The sequence below is a fragment of the Hevea brasiliensis genome, chromosome 14 (assembly GCF_030052815.1).
Source record: "Hevea brasiliensis isolate MT/VB/25A 57/8 chromosome 14, ASM3005281v1, whole genome shotgun sequence".
In the NCBI taxonomy this organism is placed as follows: Eukaryota; Viridiplantae; Streptophyta; class Magnoliopsida; order Malpighiales; family Euphorbiaceae; genus Hevea; species Hevea brasiliensis.
The window spans coordinates 21,639,184-21,655,057 of NC_079506.1; the positions used below are offsets into that span (position 1 = coordinate 21,639,184).

The following is a 15,874-nucleotide window of genomic DNA, read 5'->3' on the forward strand; positions in this document are numbered from 1 at the left end:
ATTTAAACTTGAATTCTAACTTAGGAGAGGTGCTAGATATGAAAAGTAAGTTAAATTTGCATGTATAGTATGAAATTGTGATTTTGAAGTTAGGGTTTAGAACCAATTTGGGAGAAATGATGTTATGATGCTTAATTGTGGATGTTGAGGTCAATTGTTGAGCAATTGATGTGTGTTGGTTGCAATTTGAAGTTGGTAGTTGATGGAATTGGGCTATTGGAAGTGTAGTTTCTTTACAGGAATTTTTAAACCTTGAGTCCAGTACATAATTATGATCATAACTAGAGTTGTGTTACTCCAATTGGTGTGAGGCCAATTGAAGATGAAACGTTGGACAATTTCCCACATTTTTTATGAAGAAACCCTGCCCAGAAAACCAATTTAAGTTGACCTAAAAATTGCCTCAATCCGGGTAACACACAAGCTATCCCCGGAAAATGACCAAATGAACAGTGTTTGTTCAAATGGTCATAACTCAGTGTAGAAATGTCCAATTGACCTCATATTTATATCAATAGAAAGCTTAGACAATTTAGAACAACTTTCATGAAGAACATAACTCTAAATTTTGATCAGAACTTAATGAAATTGTCCATCAAATTCAGGACACCAAAACTGCCAGAATTGGTTTTTGCCCAGAAATTCTGGGTAGAGACTAATCCGGCCAGTTATGGTAATTTGGCCATAACTTGAGTTACAAAACTCTAAATGGAGTGATTCAAAAAGGGAATTAAAGAAGACACATAAAGGAACAACTTTGATAAAGAAAAGTTTGCCAAATTCTCACTGTAGCTTAGACCAATGGAACAGTAAACATAGGACACAAAAACTGAATTTTTGAAAATACTTCTAGGAGGCTTTGAAGTACAATTGGCAATCAATGCCAATAAATTTAGAACTCAAAATGTGGTATAATTATGTATCTAAAATTTGTATACAAATTATATATGAAAAAGTCAACAAATTGAGTGAATAGTAATGTGTGAATAGTAACTCAAAAAATATAAGAAATAATAAATTAAAGAAGCCATTATGAGTACTAATATATATAGTGTAATTAGTGAATTAAAAATTCTTGAATTTGAGTGACCCTAGGACATAAGGGAATAACCAATATAAAGGACCTTAGGTAAAAATTATGACTGTAATATGTTCAACCATTTGGACAAGATTGGGATTCCAGAATTTTTTTGGTTCTGGATTTAGAAGAAAATAATGAACCAGTTATTGTTATTTGACCATAACTGGAGCCCTAAAACTTTAATTGACATAATACAAATTAATATGAATAAATAAGATGAAGACTTAGGACTTTATTTTAGGAACCTGGAACCAATTCTAAGCCTGAGTGCTTGGAATTGTATGACCAATAAAAATAGAAAATCTGGAAATGAATAGACTTACAGGGTTCAGCACCCTGGACAGTCATTACTTATTTCTTTAAAATTAAAGTTATACTACTTCAAAATAAATGATTAAAAAGAGAAATTTAAGTTAATCTAAAATCCATAAAATGTTCATGGATTATTTGGAATCTGAATGATAATTTATATAAATGGTATAATGAATAAATGAATCAAAAGAATGTAAGCATGAGACATTAGTTCTCTTTATTTGAGAAAGGAAAAATTGCTTTGAGTACAGTTATATATGAGAATAATTGTTATGAATTGTGATCAATATGGATAATATAATGAATGTATAAATTTGAATGTATAAATTAGGATGAATGTATAAAGTTATGTAAAAATGAGATTAGATATTTATGCTTCTGCTATGAATAAAATTTAAATACTATAGATTATAATTAGAAAATAAAATGAAATAGTAAAACTTAGGAACATTTAATGGTACTAATGTGCTTATATATTGCCTAGACACTTCTATCAGATTTGATAGATTGGCATGCCAATAGGGTATTGTTTTAGCAGTACTGCGTAAGGTTTTATGCCTTATTTATGGCTTTTATCCCCGATTATCTGTTATCATGGCTTTTAGTCATACTGATCTGTTATCATGGCTTTTAGCCATACTGATTTCATACATGGTTGACGTTCCGTATTTCACGTCTCATGGTATGACGGCCCAAGACACCACGGTGTCCAGTGCCCAGTGACCCGCTTATCCAGTTTAATCAGCCTATCATAGATTACTTGGGCAGTGTAATTTGTTAAAATAAGTTAAAAATATTAGAAATTAAAAATATTAGAGATTAACTAAATGAGTAAGAAGACCTGAAATAAATTAGATTAGCTCTAAGAATCTATTTAATAGAAAGAACTGAAATGAACTGGACTGATGTTAAAATTTATCTATTATAAAATGACTCTGAGAACGTTAATTATTATAAAATAATCTAAGATAACCTAGCAAGTATTGAACGAAATGATAAAAAGATTAGCAATAAAAATATAACTTAAATAAACATTACAAATGCACATTTTCATAATTATATAAAGTTAAGAATAATATTCTTAGAATTTTTGTGGATTGTATATTATTACTGTGAATTTAGGAATTAAGCGCTTCTGAAGAGGAATAAATTAGAACAAAAAATAGTTGATGCTAGAAGTATTATATTAAATTAGATTAAATTCTAGAATATCCAAATTATGATCCATTCTTTCTTTATTTGTATATATTATTTTCTTGTTATATTATTGCACCACTAAGTAGAAATGCTTAGCGCAATGGATTTGTTTTCCTCGCACAGGTACTGGAGACAAAGCCTAGTAGACATTAGATCGATTTTGGAGTTCCAATCTGCAGAGTATTCAAGGTTATCACCTCCTCAGCAATGTATGTAGATAAAGCTCATATAGGTTATATTATGTATTTTGTACATTATAATTAGTTATTATTTATAATGTAAATTATGAATTGTATGTTGAAATATAGATTATGAAATTGTAATTAATTTATAGATCATGTAAATTATAAATTCATGTAATCATTCTGTAAATCATGTAAATTAATAAAACTTGAGAATTTTTATATATAAATTGTGCATGCATGGAAATGAATATGAAATTGAAATATATGGATGATATTTGGAATATGAGTTGATTGTGAGAATAATTGATGAGATTTTTATTGTAGAATGTTATTGAAAAATTTCAAGCAGGTGAATAGTGAAATACACTAAACGGTAATACAATAGGGAAAACTCCGCCAGTTTTTCCCTCATAAATAAATTGAATGATTAATTAAAAGGGCAAGAAGAAAAAAAAATTTATTTAGGAATAAAATAATATAAGATAGGTGCTCCTAGATCGAGTGTGACATGCCTCGCCGCCTACGCTTAGACGGTAAGGTATGTTACAATTAATTAATTTTATATTCTAAATATAACGAATTTATCACAATAATTTTAGAAAAAGTTAAAAAGTATAGAATTTAATTGATATGCGATATAATTAAAAAATTGAAAATATAGATTTTTTGTATTTTCTCTAAAATTATTAAAAATTTTAAAATATAAATTATTAATTATAAATATATTTTATGTAAATTATTAATTAAAATATGTAAATTTAAATGGGTTCAAGTATTTTCTAAGTAAAATAATTGGTTTTGGGTATTTAAATTACTAATTGAATTCGAATAGAATAATTTATATATATATATTTTATATGTTGTCATCTTAGCATAATGTAAAGACTAAAAATTAATTTTTTTCCTTAAATATTTACTATAAAGTTACATATAATTAATTAAATAACATACAATAACAATAATAATTAAGTCTCTCAAACTAGTTAAAATTAGCTATGTGAATTTTTTTTTCTATTAAGTTATATTCGAAATCAATTTCATATCAATATTCAAATATTATAAATCTTTTGATACTATTTACTTAAGTATCTCCATTTTCATTCTTATTTCTGTCACGACCCGATCCCTCGAGCCGTACCGGCATTAAAACCTAGGTCAGTATAAAACCTTCGAGGCCTATAGTAAGCCTTATTATTCTCAAATTCATAACCAGGGCCAAAAACTGATGCCTATTTTGTAAATAAAATAAAATAAAATATTACATTTTTATTTGGGTCAACTCAACCCCATAACCATCAAAACTAAAATCAGGGAACACAAATTTCACCGATACCATCAGTTTGCAAACATTTTAAATATCATAAAAATTTTGCATTTAGTAAAACGCCAAAACTTAAATTTATATAATACTTGATGAGATTATTACTCTTGCTAATACATGCAGTATTCTAGATTATAATTTTGGAAAATCATAATACAAATCACTAAATCGCTAATAAAATTACGAGGAAGGAAACAAGTTATTCTAAAAAAGAATTTCTCCTGTAGTCTGGAAAAATAGGATGAACAAAAGCGAGTGTTCGACTTATAGAGTAAGATATTGATTTTAAATACAATTTCTATAAAAAAAAAAAACCTAAATGAAATCTTGATAAAAATATATAAATTAAAATAAAAACATATAATATTAAAAGATCAAAAATTGAATAATATAAAAATATGAATGAAATTTACATAGAAGTATAAAAAATACAATAAAAATAAAAATATTAGAGAGGCAAATAGTAATTTTGTAAGAATACACTAAAATTTTATAGGTTAAATTTTAAATTTAAAAGTTTTTACAGAGCAAATAGTAATTTTGAAAAAATTAATTAAAGTTTATAAATAAAATTTTCATTTTGAAAACTTTTAAGGGTCAAACAATAATTTTTTTAAAAAAATTTATTAAATTATATATGTAAAATTATAATTTTGAAAACTTTTGGAGTAACCGCTGCTCCTGCAACACTTCCTTAGTAGATGTCATGGAATTATGTTAACGCTCCCTTGTTTCGAAGGTAAAATTTTTTAAGAAATTAATTTAATTAATTATTTTTAATTTAAAATTTTTTTATTTAAAAAATTATACATAATTATGTAATAATTCTTTTAAATTTGTCTTTACAAATAATTTATTCCAAACTAACTATTTTAAATTAATTAGTAAGAAGAGGGCAAGCAATTAAGTTGAAGAAACAAAAAGTTTATTCTTAAATTTCCCTTTCTCCAAATTCAAACAATCCGAGACTTGCAAAAGAAAAATGAAAAACGTCAACGAGCGCCCCGATTTCTTCTTCTTGCAGCTGCTTTCATTTTCTCACTTGACAATCTATAAGCAGTTCCATCCACAAATGCAAAGTATACTCCACCCCAAGACCTTTTCATTGCAAAAACTAAATAAGGAAGCAATAAACCTGCTGCAAATCCCACCCCAATGCTCATGTAAAACCATTTATCAATGAAGCCATTGCCATTGTCAGTCTGATCTGCTTTCCCTCCACCATCTGGATAATTGTCTCCTCCATTGTTTGAATCATTAGAACACTTCACCGTAAGAGGATCTCCACATAGACCAGGGTTCCCAGCGAAAGAGGATGCATTAAAAGTTGACATCTGATTTGTAGAAGGTATTATTCCTGACAAGTTATTGTTTGACACATTCAAATTCCCAAGAAATGTCAATGAAGATATGCTTTGGGGAATAGGACCTGAAAGCCTATTGCCTGAGAGATCAAGAGATAACAACTGACGCAATTCCGAAATGCTCTTAGGAATCTGGCCACTGATGTGGTTTCTTGATAGATTCAAAACTTCCAAACCAACTAATTTTGTTATTGCTTCAGGAAGTTCTCCACTTAAATTGTTTCCAGACATATCTATGCTGGTTAGCAGGGAAAGAGTCCTAGTGTACGTTAATCCAAGGCCATTTATGGTCACATATATGTTCTCTTGGTAATTGTGATCGTCAAAAAGAGTTCCATAAAGCAAATAATGGTTAACGTTCTGCTGTTGAGTCATGGCTTTGAGATTGCTCAAGTTAGCAGGAATGGAACCATTTAATTGGTTTTCTGCCAGATCCAAAATTTGCAGGGAACTCGAATTTGAAAGTGCCAAGGGAAGTTCTCCAGAAAATTTATTTGACCTGAGACTAAGTATCCTGAGACGCGGAAAAGCTTCTCCAATCCATCGTGGTAAGTTTCCTGTCAACATGTTGTTTCCGAAGTCTAAGGTTTCCAACTTTGACAAATTCTGAAGAGATGATGGAATTTTTCCTGAGAGTTGGTTGTTGCCCAAGTGAAGTGTTTGAAGCCCAGTTATCTGACCTATAGAGTTTGGAATCTCACCGGACAAATTGTTTTTTTGAAGGTCTAGAACAGTAAGAGAAGAACAATTTCCTATGCTTGAAGGAATGCTTCCTGCCAAGTTATTTTTTGAAAGATCAAGGACATCGAGCGATATCTCTCCAATTGAGGCTGGGATTGCACCAGTCAACTTGTTACCAGAAAGTGAAAGAAATAACAACACTGACATGACTTGACCAATATTTTCTGGTATACTACCGGAAAACTGGTTATTAGAAAGATCTAGTAAGATGACATTTGGAAGAGGAATGGGTCCTTTGAATTGGTTGGAGCTCAAATCAACACTTGCATAGGAAATTATATTGAATGGATTTGGTATATGACCCTCTAAACTATTGAAAGAAACATTCAAAATGGCTAGACTGCTAGTCATGTCCCAGAACCAATTTGGGATAGAACCGGAAATACCAGCCCCTGAGAAATCTAAAACGTGGACCTGTTTTTGAGATTTAAGCCAAGAAGGGAAGGACATACCTAGATGGCATGAACCCATCTCCAAGGCAATGACTTGGAAAGGAGGGACCCAATTGGAGCTTACATTCAAAATGAAAGAATTTTCTGATAAACTAATGTTCTCCAGTTTCCCCAGACTATGAAAATGTGCTTCTGAAATAACACCTGTCAATTTATTGAGAGAAACATCAAGGGAAGACAACTCAGAGAGCAGTCCAATGCTATCAGGCAGAGCACCATTTAGCTTATTTGACGCAAGCGTGAGGGTAGTCAAACGCTGTAAGTTTCCAATAGAAGAAGGAATGGAACCTTGAAGCAAGTTATTGTTCAACCGAAGCTCGACAAGATTCTTGAGCTGGCCAATTGAATCTGGTAAACTTCCGGTCAAGTTGTTTAACGACAAGTCAATGTACTGCAAATTAGAAAGCTTACCAATGGAGCTTGGAATGCCACCCTCAATATAATTGAAGTGTAAATCAAATTGAATGAGAGATGTCATATTTCCAAGAAGAGCAGGAAGTCTACCATGTAGCTCAGTAATAGATAAATCAAGAACTTGTATCTTTTTCCAGCTTCTTGAAAATAGTTGGAAGCAGCTTGCTGAGAAATCGAAATTATAATTAAGCTTCAATGACTGCAAATTTGGTAATTCACCAAAACCCAGTGGAATCCTTCCAGTCAACATGCCATTTCTGATGTCAACAGATACAAGGCTGCTAATGTTCACAAACCAATTCGGTAAGTTGGCCTTGAAGGAGTTGTCTCGAAGATTTAGGACTTTAAGGGAAGTAAAATTAACAGAAGAAATAGAATATATGAAACCAGATAAAACACAGAATTCTAAGTGCAACTCAGATAAAAGTGGAAGCTTGTTCAATGGCTCAATCCATTCTCCTCCTACCTTTGAAAGGTCTACAGAATACATATTCAAATACTTTAGTGAGACAAGACCACTCACCCATTCAAGATTATCAACATTTGAACTAAATGAAGAGACATCAAGAAATTGCAAGCTAGAGAGGTTTCCAAGATTTGGAGGAATTGCGCCACTAAACCCAGCAAATGACAAGTTCAAATATTGCAAGTTCTCTAAAGAGGAAAAGAAATGAGGAATTTTACCACTGAATTTGTTCCCACTTAAATCCAGGTATTTCAAGGACTTAAGTTTTGCGAGTGAAGGTCTAATCTCCCCACCTAATGGCTGACGACCTGATGAATTTGGGAGATCAACTGCGAGAACAGCACCAGTTGTATTGTCACAAGCTATTCCTGACCATTGACAGCAATTGGTTCCATGCCATGAGGAGAGCCGATTCCAGGAATCATTAAGACCCATTTTGAGGTCAAGAAGAGCCTCTCTCTCAGCTGCATTGCAGTGCACCAATTGAGCAAACCCACCCCAAATTAATTCTCCGGATAACAGACAGATAATCCAAAGAAATGGAAAGGTCTCCATAGATCAAACACTCAATGCCCTCTTCAAAAGCAAAGAAATTAGACTAATTTTCAAGTAAGTTTTCTACGAAAACTGCATGCATAGGTAAGTTTCATCCCACGACATTTAAAGGCAAAACTGGAACAAATTGCAGCAATTTTTAATTCTGTATAGCTGACTACAAACAGTTTAGTCTACCAGCTTTTTCCAGCCATTGAATAAAAAATAAGTGGCGTATTATCAGGTTTTTTTTTTTTTTTTTTTTTTATGCCGTATTTTCAGGTTTTGATCCCCACCAATTAGCTACACTTTTTGGAAAATTATTGTACGAGCCATAGCACTAAAACCTAATAGTGCCCTCTTAAAAATAAAAAGTCAGTTTTTCCTTAATTTAAAAAAGATGACACCTTATATTTAAATAAAAAAAAGATGCATATCACAATTACTATCACATAATCGAGATCCTAGAGGACAGTGGCCATCTATCTTCATTGGGTAGATATAATGACTATCCGCAGTGATTGCTTTAATGGGGTACTACATTTTCTTTTGAAAAGTTCTGTTATGTTATTAACTAGGAGATCCAGCCGAAAAGACTTTTGATAACTCAATTTCCGAAATTGGTTGCCTCCAAACCCGATTATATATTGTCTCAATCTATTTTATCAGGTTTCAGTTAGAATGAGCACCCATAAAAATTTGATTTGTTGTCATCCCTACTTTTATGTCTAATTGATTAATGAAAGCATTTTTGTTAAGACATATTAATTTATATATTTTATACACATATTTTCATAATGGATGCTTAATCTTGAAAGATATTGGAGCCACAATAATAACAAATTTTCACTTATTTAATTTACGAAATTAAGTAACTAGTTTACATGATTTAATTAATTTAAAAAAAATTGTTTTATATTTAAAATATAAAATAATATTCATTATATTCTTATTTTATTTCATATTAATCCATAAGCAAGTGAAGTTTCCATATTTATCAATTCTTAGCATTATTTTATTATTTTTAAAAAAGGGACTTTGCCGTCTATTTCACGATTTGCCCATCATGCACGATCTTTTGTTTATTAATTAATTCAGAAAAAAATAGTTAAGTTGATGACCAGCTGCTCATAGGACTCGAGGGAAATTTCTTAAATATTTCGGAAAGTTATTTTAAGTGATTATCGAAAAATTTATAAATTATTAAAAAAAAACGATTATTAAGGTTTAAATTATCGATTTAATAATAAAACTGAATAAATTTTATTAAATAAATTAACTATATTAATTATTTAATAATTTTTTTAATATAATTATTATTTAATATAATGCTTTTGGAAAGTAAATGCCATTCCTAAAGAGTAATTTTAATTATATATTTTAATCTTTTCAGTCAAAAAGAACAAGAATAGATATCATGTTTTTTCCTTCACTTCTTCTATAGTAAAAGCAACCGTCATTTAAGGTTTGCCATTGTAACGTTGGAAGATGAAGTAGCTTGGCAACAAATTGGTTTCGATTTGTGATTTGGAGTGAACTTAAATTGGATTAACGATCGAAGTCTGCTAATTTATTTAGTCAAAATTTCGATTCATTTGCAGTTTTATGGGGCGGTTTAAATCTTATTTTCAAATAAAAGTTTAAAGAATCAATTTAATCATATATGTTAGAATTATAACTCAAAATTCTAGTAAGATTTAAAGGGACTTTTTTCTAATTTGAGTAAGAGAAATATTCCTTAATAGGATATAGAAATATTTTCTATAAATGAATATTTTCTATATAGTAGAACTCCTATTTTAGTGTTATTCCTAAATTAAGTGGGACTCTAATCAGATTAGGATTGAGGGAATTAACACTATAAATAGGAGATGGTGGAAAGGGTTATTTGGCTTTCAACTTATGGAGTGAGGTCATGTTGCCCATTGTAGAGAGGCCTTGCCAATTGCTAAGGATTTGGCTCTTCACATTTATGAGGTGCACTTACACATTATAGTGGAGAAATGCTTTGTGTTAAGGTGGAGTTAAAAGATATTTTTCATGAGAAAGTGATTATTATCCATTTGTGAGAGTACTATTGTTAATATAGTTGAAGGCACCCTTTGTGGTGTAATGTTGTAATAGTAAATATATTAGGTTATGTCTAGAAGAGACTGAGAGGGACTAACTAATATATTTACTATGAGCAGTTTGATATTGTATGGGTTTTCTTGGGTGTTATTGGGTTAATGGGTAGTATAGTTATAAGCTTGTAACGATGATTTATTTATTGTTGATAGTGAAAATGGCATGCCCGTGAATGTAGCCGTATGTTGAGAGGGTGAATCACGTAAGTATTGGTGTTTTGTGTGTTTGCTTCATTTCTTTGTAGTTTACATACTTCCGCAGTACACAACAATTGGTATCACAACATGGAAATAATATTGGTGAGTTTGGTTGAAGGTGGAGCTACTGCGACATGTAAAAGTCGCACATGCAATAATGGTGATGATGGTGAGTTGAAATTGAAGTGAAGCTCTTGATGCAAAATCAAGAAGATTGATTACGTGAAAAGTTTTTGAAGAAAGAAGCAAAGAAGCAAAGAAGCAAGTTACATCCAAGATGAAGATTGGAAAGATTGATGATTTGAAGGGTTCGAGTTCAAGCATAGAGATGTGATGATTGAAGGCACCCAAGAATTTGAGGTATGCAATGGTTGATGGATTTTGAGTCAAGGTGGAGATTGTTAGAATTATGACTCGAAATCCTAGTAAGATTTGAAGAGACGTTTTTCTAATTTGAGTAGGAGAAATATTCCTCAATAGGATAGAGGAATATTTCCTATATAAAGTAAAACTCTTATTTTAGTGTTATTTCTAAATTGAGTGGGACTCCTAATTGAGGGAATTAATACTATAAATAGGAGAATGGTGGAAAGGGTTATTTGGCTTTCAGTTCATGGAGTGAGGCTGTTGCCCATTGTAAAGAGGGGCCTTGTCAATTGCTGAGGATTTGACTCTGCCCATTGATGAAGGTCACTTGTCCATTGCAGAAGGTGGAGTAAAGACATAGAATTCAAGAGGAAGGGATTCTTGTCCATTGGTGAGAAGGCTTTTGCCCATATAGTTGAAGGCACCCTTTGTGGTGTAGTGTTGTAATAGTAAATATATTGGGTTATGTCTAGAGGAGACTGAGAAGGACTAACTAATATATTTACTATGAACAATTTGATATTGTATGGATTCTCTTGGGTGTAATTGGAATGATGAGTAGTATAGCTATGAGCTTGTAACGATGATTTATTTATTGTTGATAGTGGAAGATGGCATGCCTGAAGATGTAATCTTATGTTGAGAGGGTGAACCACGTAAATATTAGTGTTTTGTGTATTTGCTTTATTTCTTTGCAGTTTACACACTACCACAGTGCACAACACTATATTTTTCAATTTTTACTAATTATATTCCACCATCGTTGAATTCGTATATTAATTACATAATGGATTTATCACGTCACGCCAACAATAAGATATAATTAGAAAAGGCTCAAAAGTATATGATTTAAATGGTAATTTAATTAGTATATAATATAATTAAAAAAATTAAAAATACAGTTTTTATATATTTTCTCTAAAATTATTAAATTTTAAAATATATAATTAATAAATGATATATAATTTATATAAATTATTAATTAAAATATATAAATTTAAATGAATTCAAGTATTTTTCAGGTAATATAATCAAGCGAAACCAGAAATTTAAGTTGGGAGGACAAAACTTAGCACGTTCAAACGTAAAATATTGATACATCAAATCTTCCATCTATCTATACATAGCTCAATAAAATTCTAATACTGTAAATGAAATTATCAATTAATTCTATTGAATTACGGGTCATTTAAGTATATTTCAATTAGCATAATCTTCTATTCCATTTTGCACCTTATACATCCACCCCAATATTTTCTTTTTCTAATCTGTAACACTTTCTTGGAACAAGCCTTTCCTGCCATTTCTTCTAATTTAGGGCTGCTGGTTTAATCGTTGAATACAAATTGATAATTGTTAATTGATAGTTACATTATTAGCCGATAGCCGATAAATGTAGTTGATGATAGCCGATTTATGTTCGTGTTTAGTAATACTATATTTAGTTGTTACCATTTATATGCGAAATGATTAATAAAGGTATATATTATATAATTTATTTTATTATTGAAATAAATATAAAATTATAAATTTATTATATTATTTATTTTATTATTAAATTAAATATATAATTATTAAATTAATATATTATATTATTTATTATATTATTAAAATAAATATATAATTATTAATCTATTATATTATATCATTTATTTTATTATTGAAATAAGAAAATAATTAAATTTTTTTAAAAAATAATTAAATAACTTTTAAAATATAGATAAAATAATAAAGTAATTATTATTGTTGATAAAGGAAAACTTATAATTAATTTTAAATTTTTAGATATAAATAAATATTTTATATTTTATGTTATTAATAAAAAAAATATTTTAATAAAGTTGAAATATCTTAGTTAAAATATTAAAATTATAAATAAAAAAATAAAAGTATTAATCAAATTAATTTTTAGTTAAATAAAAATGGATAATATAGTCAAAATAAAAAATAAAATCAAATCAGCTATCAGTCGATAAGAAATAGCTCTAAAAATAGAGCTGATACAAACTGCAACTGATAGGTAGCATATCAATTACCTATCAGTCATCAGCTTTATTTTTTGAAGCTTACCAAAAACTCTAGTTCACCTATCAGTCATCAGCTATCAGTTATATCCAATACGTAAACTAAACACCTCCTTTGTTAGGGGTGAGCAAATTTCAGTTTAAACTAAAAAATTGAATCGAACCAAATCTTCGGTTCAATCGGTTTGGTTTTAAAATTTAATCAGTTTGGTTTGATTTTATATTATAAAAATTTCAATTATTTTGGTTCGGTTCAGTTTTGAAGAAAAAAATCAGTGAATTGAACCGAATAGTAATTTTATATATTTAAATCGAACTAAATCAATTTTTGAATTGATTTATTTTTATGGAAAATTCATGAATTATATTTAATTATATATATATATAAATTGTTTAATTTCATTGATTAATGATTATTAGGTTCAAACCAAAGTCAAAATTAGGCCAAAAAACTTAAAAATCAAATCTAAATTAAAAAATCAAAACCAATCTATTTAAATTGAACCGAACCGAAATAGAACGGTTCGATTCGATTTGATTTTTATCCATTTTAATTCGATTCAGTTTCTAAAATATGTAATTTGATTTTTATAATTTAATTCGATTTAGTTCAATTTAATTTGATTTGAATCGAATACTCACCCTACCCTTAGTCACCTTCTTCGAAATCATCACCTTTCACACGCCATAAAAGTCGTCTTCCGTCTTCTTCTTCTTTTTTTTTTTTTTCAACTTCCATATCCATTATAGAATTATTGATAATGGTTTAGTACATGTTATTTCAACAAAGGATCATTACTCATTAGTACTGACAAAATAACTAAATCAGCAAAAATAATGAAAATCATTTCTAGGTTTCGCTTAAAATTAGATAATATACACAACAACAACAATTAATTAATTAGTTTTAACTTAATTAATATTAAAAAAAATCAAAAATCATAATATAAACTATATAAATCAATATGACACATCAAAATCAAATTAACCACCTCTTAATATAAATAGAAAAATATAATATTCAACCAAAATTTTCCATCAAACCTATTCAATGATATTTTAATAATCAAAACATTAAAAGAAAATGATTAATTTTTATTTATTTGTGGTATTTATTTTCTTTATATTTTATGATTCATTTTACAAACATTTCTTAGAGCATTTTAAATAGATTAAATATAAATAAAAGAAATGTTATATTGCTATATTTTCATTTACTTAAATAATATACCAATAATGATTATATCTACACATTTCTGATTGAAATTCACCCGAAATTTCACAGTTTCAAAGTTGATCGATTACATGAAAAATATATACATAGATATACGTCTTTTACACTTTGAAAAATTCTATGCACGAACAAAGATAAATCTTAAAGATCACCCCGGAAAAATGGATCACTTAAGAATGGGTTGGAGAAGGTTCCTCCTCCATTGGGGAAGAGTGAGGAGACAGATAAGGCCAAGAACAAACCCCCAAGCATATCTGTCATTTACCAAAGAAGTTATCTCATCTTTAGCAGGTAGTTCATCCCCAGCTCGAAAGAAGGTTGCAAATATTCCCCACGCAAGACACAGCTCACTTCCACTCAGACCACCAATGCCCAGCAAGAGGGATGTTGCAAAAGAAAGCAATGTGGCTGTGCTTCTTCCAAACATAGCTTGTGCTATGCGACCTCCTTCCAGTCTTCCACAGGGCAACAAATTCAATGAAGTCACAACCATTCCTGCAGACGCATAGTATTGTCAGGAGTCAAGATCTCAAACACGGGACACCATCTTCTGTAAAAATATAGAACCAGAACAACCAAACCAAAACAACAAACTTCAAGTGGGTCTCGCTGTCCCAGGCTGCTAGCCAAACTCATAAACCAGCTCACAACCCAACATAACCAATCAGCAAATGTAAAAGTGTACGCTAAATTAATGTTACTGATCATAACATGATAATTATAATGGCAACCATGACAATTAATAAATGTAGAATTTGTGGAAATAAAAAATCGAATGATCCATCATTCTTCAGTTTCATTTGCCAACTTGATTATTGCTACAGTGCACAAAGTCTGTATCAGTCAAAAGAGGTGCTTATAAAGCTTCTGCTTCTCATTATTGTTTGTAATAGGACCTTAAGCATAGTCCTAATATAAAAGTTCAAAACAGATAATTAACAGCAAGTGTACAAGTCAGTTTACACCTGGCTTCCAGGGCTACGGATAAATGATGTACAAGAAGGATCTGTATCCTTCACTATATTCTTTTATCAGGAAACTTTTACCAGTACCATGTGACTGAACATATCCTAAATCTTTAGCATTCTTCATGGCCATATTAAGCATTGACACTCACTTATCAGAAGGTGATAAAAAGAAAGTACAAAATTGCTTAACTAATTTGTTTCTTTGCTTGGTAAGTTGTCTCATCTCATATCCAACCAGAAAGTATTGCATACATAACAGAGATCCAAAAGATCAAGGACTCACCTAAAAGTCCAGCAAAAGCAAGGGGATCAACAGGAACCCCCACACCCTCCACTGCATAAGGCAATACATTTCCAAGGTCATCTGTATAAGGTCAAATAACATATTGGATTAAAGAAAGTAAGGCATTGTTGTGGAAGAATTGTGGCCTTATATACCTGCAAGAAAAAAAAAAAGGTAAGCATTAAACTAATCAAATCAATCAAGGAGGTTTTTACAATGATATGCATAGGCACACTACTATAGCCCCATGATAAAGATAAATGGCCATCTGGCAATTCAACTGTGTTCCATTTTGTTGGATTTGGGAATACACCAATCTAACACATGTACAGATGTACACACATCGTTGCACAGCATAAATTCCAGAATAGCATGACAAATGGTTGATTCTACTATTCACAACCATAAAGTGCAAACTTATTAACTATTATCCAAACAGTGTTTGTGATAAGGGAACAATCTCATGAGACATTCTTGCTGAACATGCTGTTCATTATTTCAGGGTGTTCTTGTGACACAGCTTGCCCCATTGTTATACATTGGTTCATCCCCTTTGTGGTGGCAACTGGCAAGCAGGTCCCATGGCAGGGTGACTGTTGTGAAAGGAA

At 30.2% G+C, this 15,874-nt stretch overlaps 1 protein-coding gene and 1 long non-coding RNA gene across 2 annotated transcripts; both read right to left on the minus strand.

Moving 5' to 3' along the window:
* Positions 1 to 5,088: 5,088 nt before the first annotated feature.
* LOC110673523 (receptor-like protein EIX2) lies at positions 5,089 to 8,102 on the minus strand. Its single transcript, XM_058134431.1, has 2 exons — positions 6,563 to 8,102; positions 5,089 to 6,511 (listed from the first exon to the last, which is right to left on the minus strand). The coding sequence occupies exons 1-2, from the start codon at positions 8,086 to 8,088 to the stop codon at positions 5,089 to 5,091; spliced, it is 2,949 nt and encodes a 982-aa protein (XP_057990414.1). The 5' UTR covers positions 8,089 to 8,102.
* A 6,289-nt stretch (positions 8,103 to 14,391) lies between these two features.
* Positions 14,392 to 14,993, minus strand: LOC131173148 (uncharacterized). The gene is made up of 2 exons (XR_009143385.1): positions 14,610 to 14,993; positions 14,392 to 14,510 (listed from the first exon to the last, which is right to left on the minus strand). It is a non-coding gene; the product is annotated as an uncharacterized LOC131173148 (long non-coding RNA).
* Between the last annotated feature and the right edge of the window lie 881 nt (positions 14,994 to 15,874).

What these genes read in the sequence shown, in the direction of transcription:
- LOC110673523 (XM_058134431.1), bottom strand. Translation starts at nt 8,088, where the DNA reads ATGGAGACCTTTCCATTTCTTTGGATTATCTGTCTGTTATCCGGAGAA. An exon ending in TCCGGTTCTATCCCAAATTG is followed by an intron (nt 6,512 to 6,562) that starts GTTCTGGGACAT and finishes TTCTTTCAATAG; the next exon opens with TTTAGAGGGTCATATACCAA.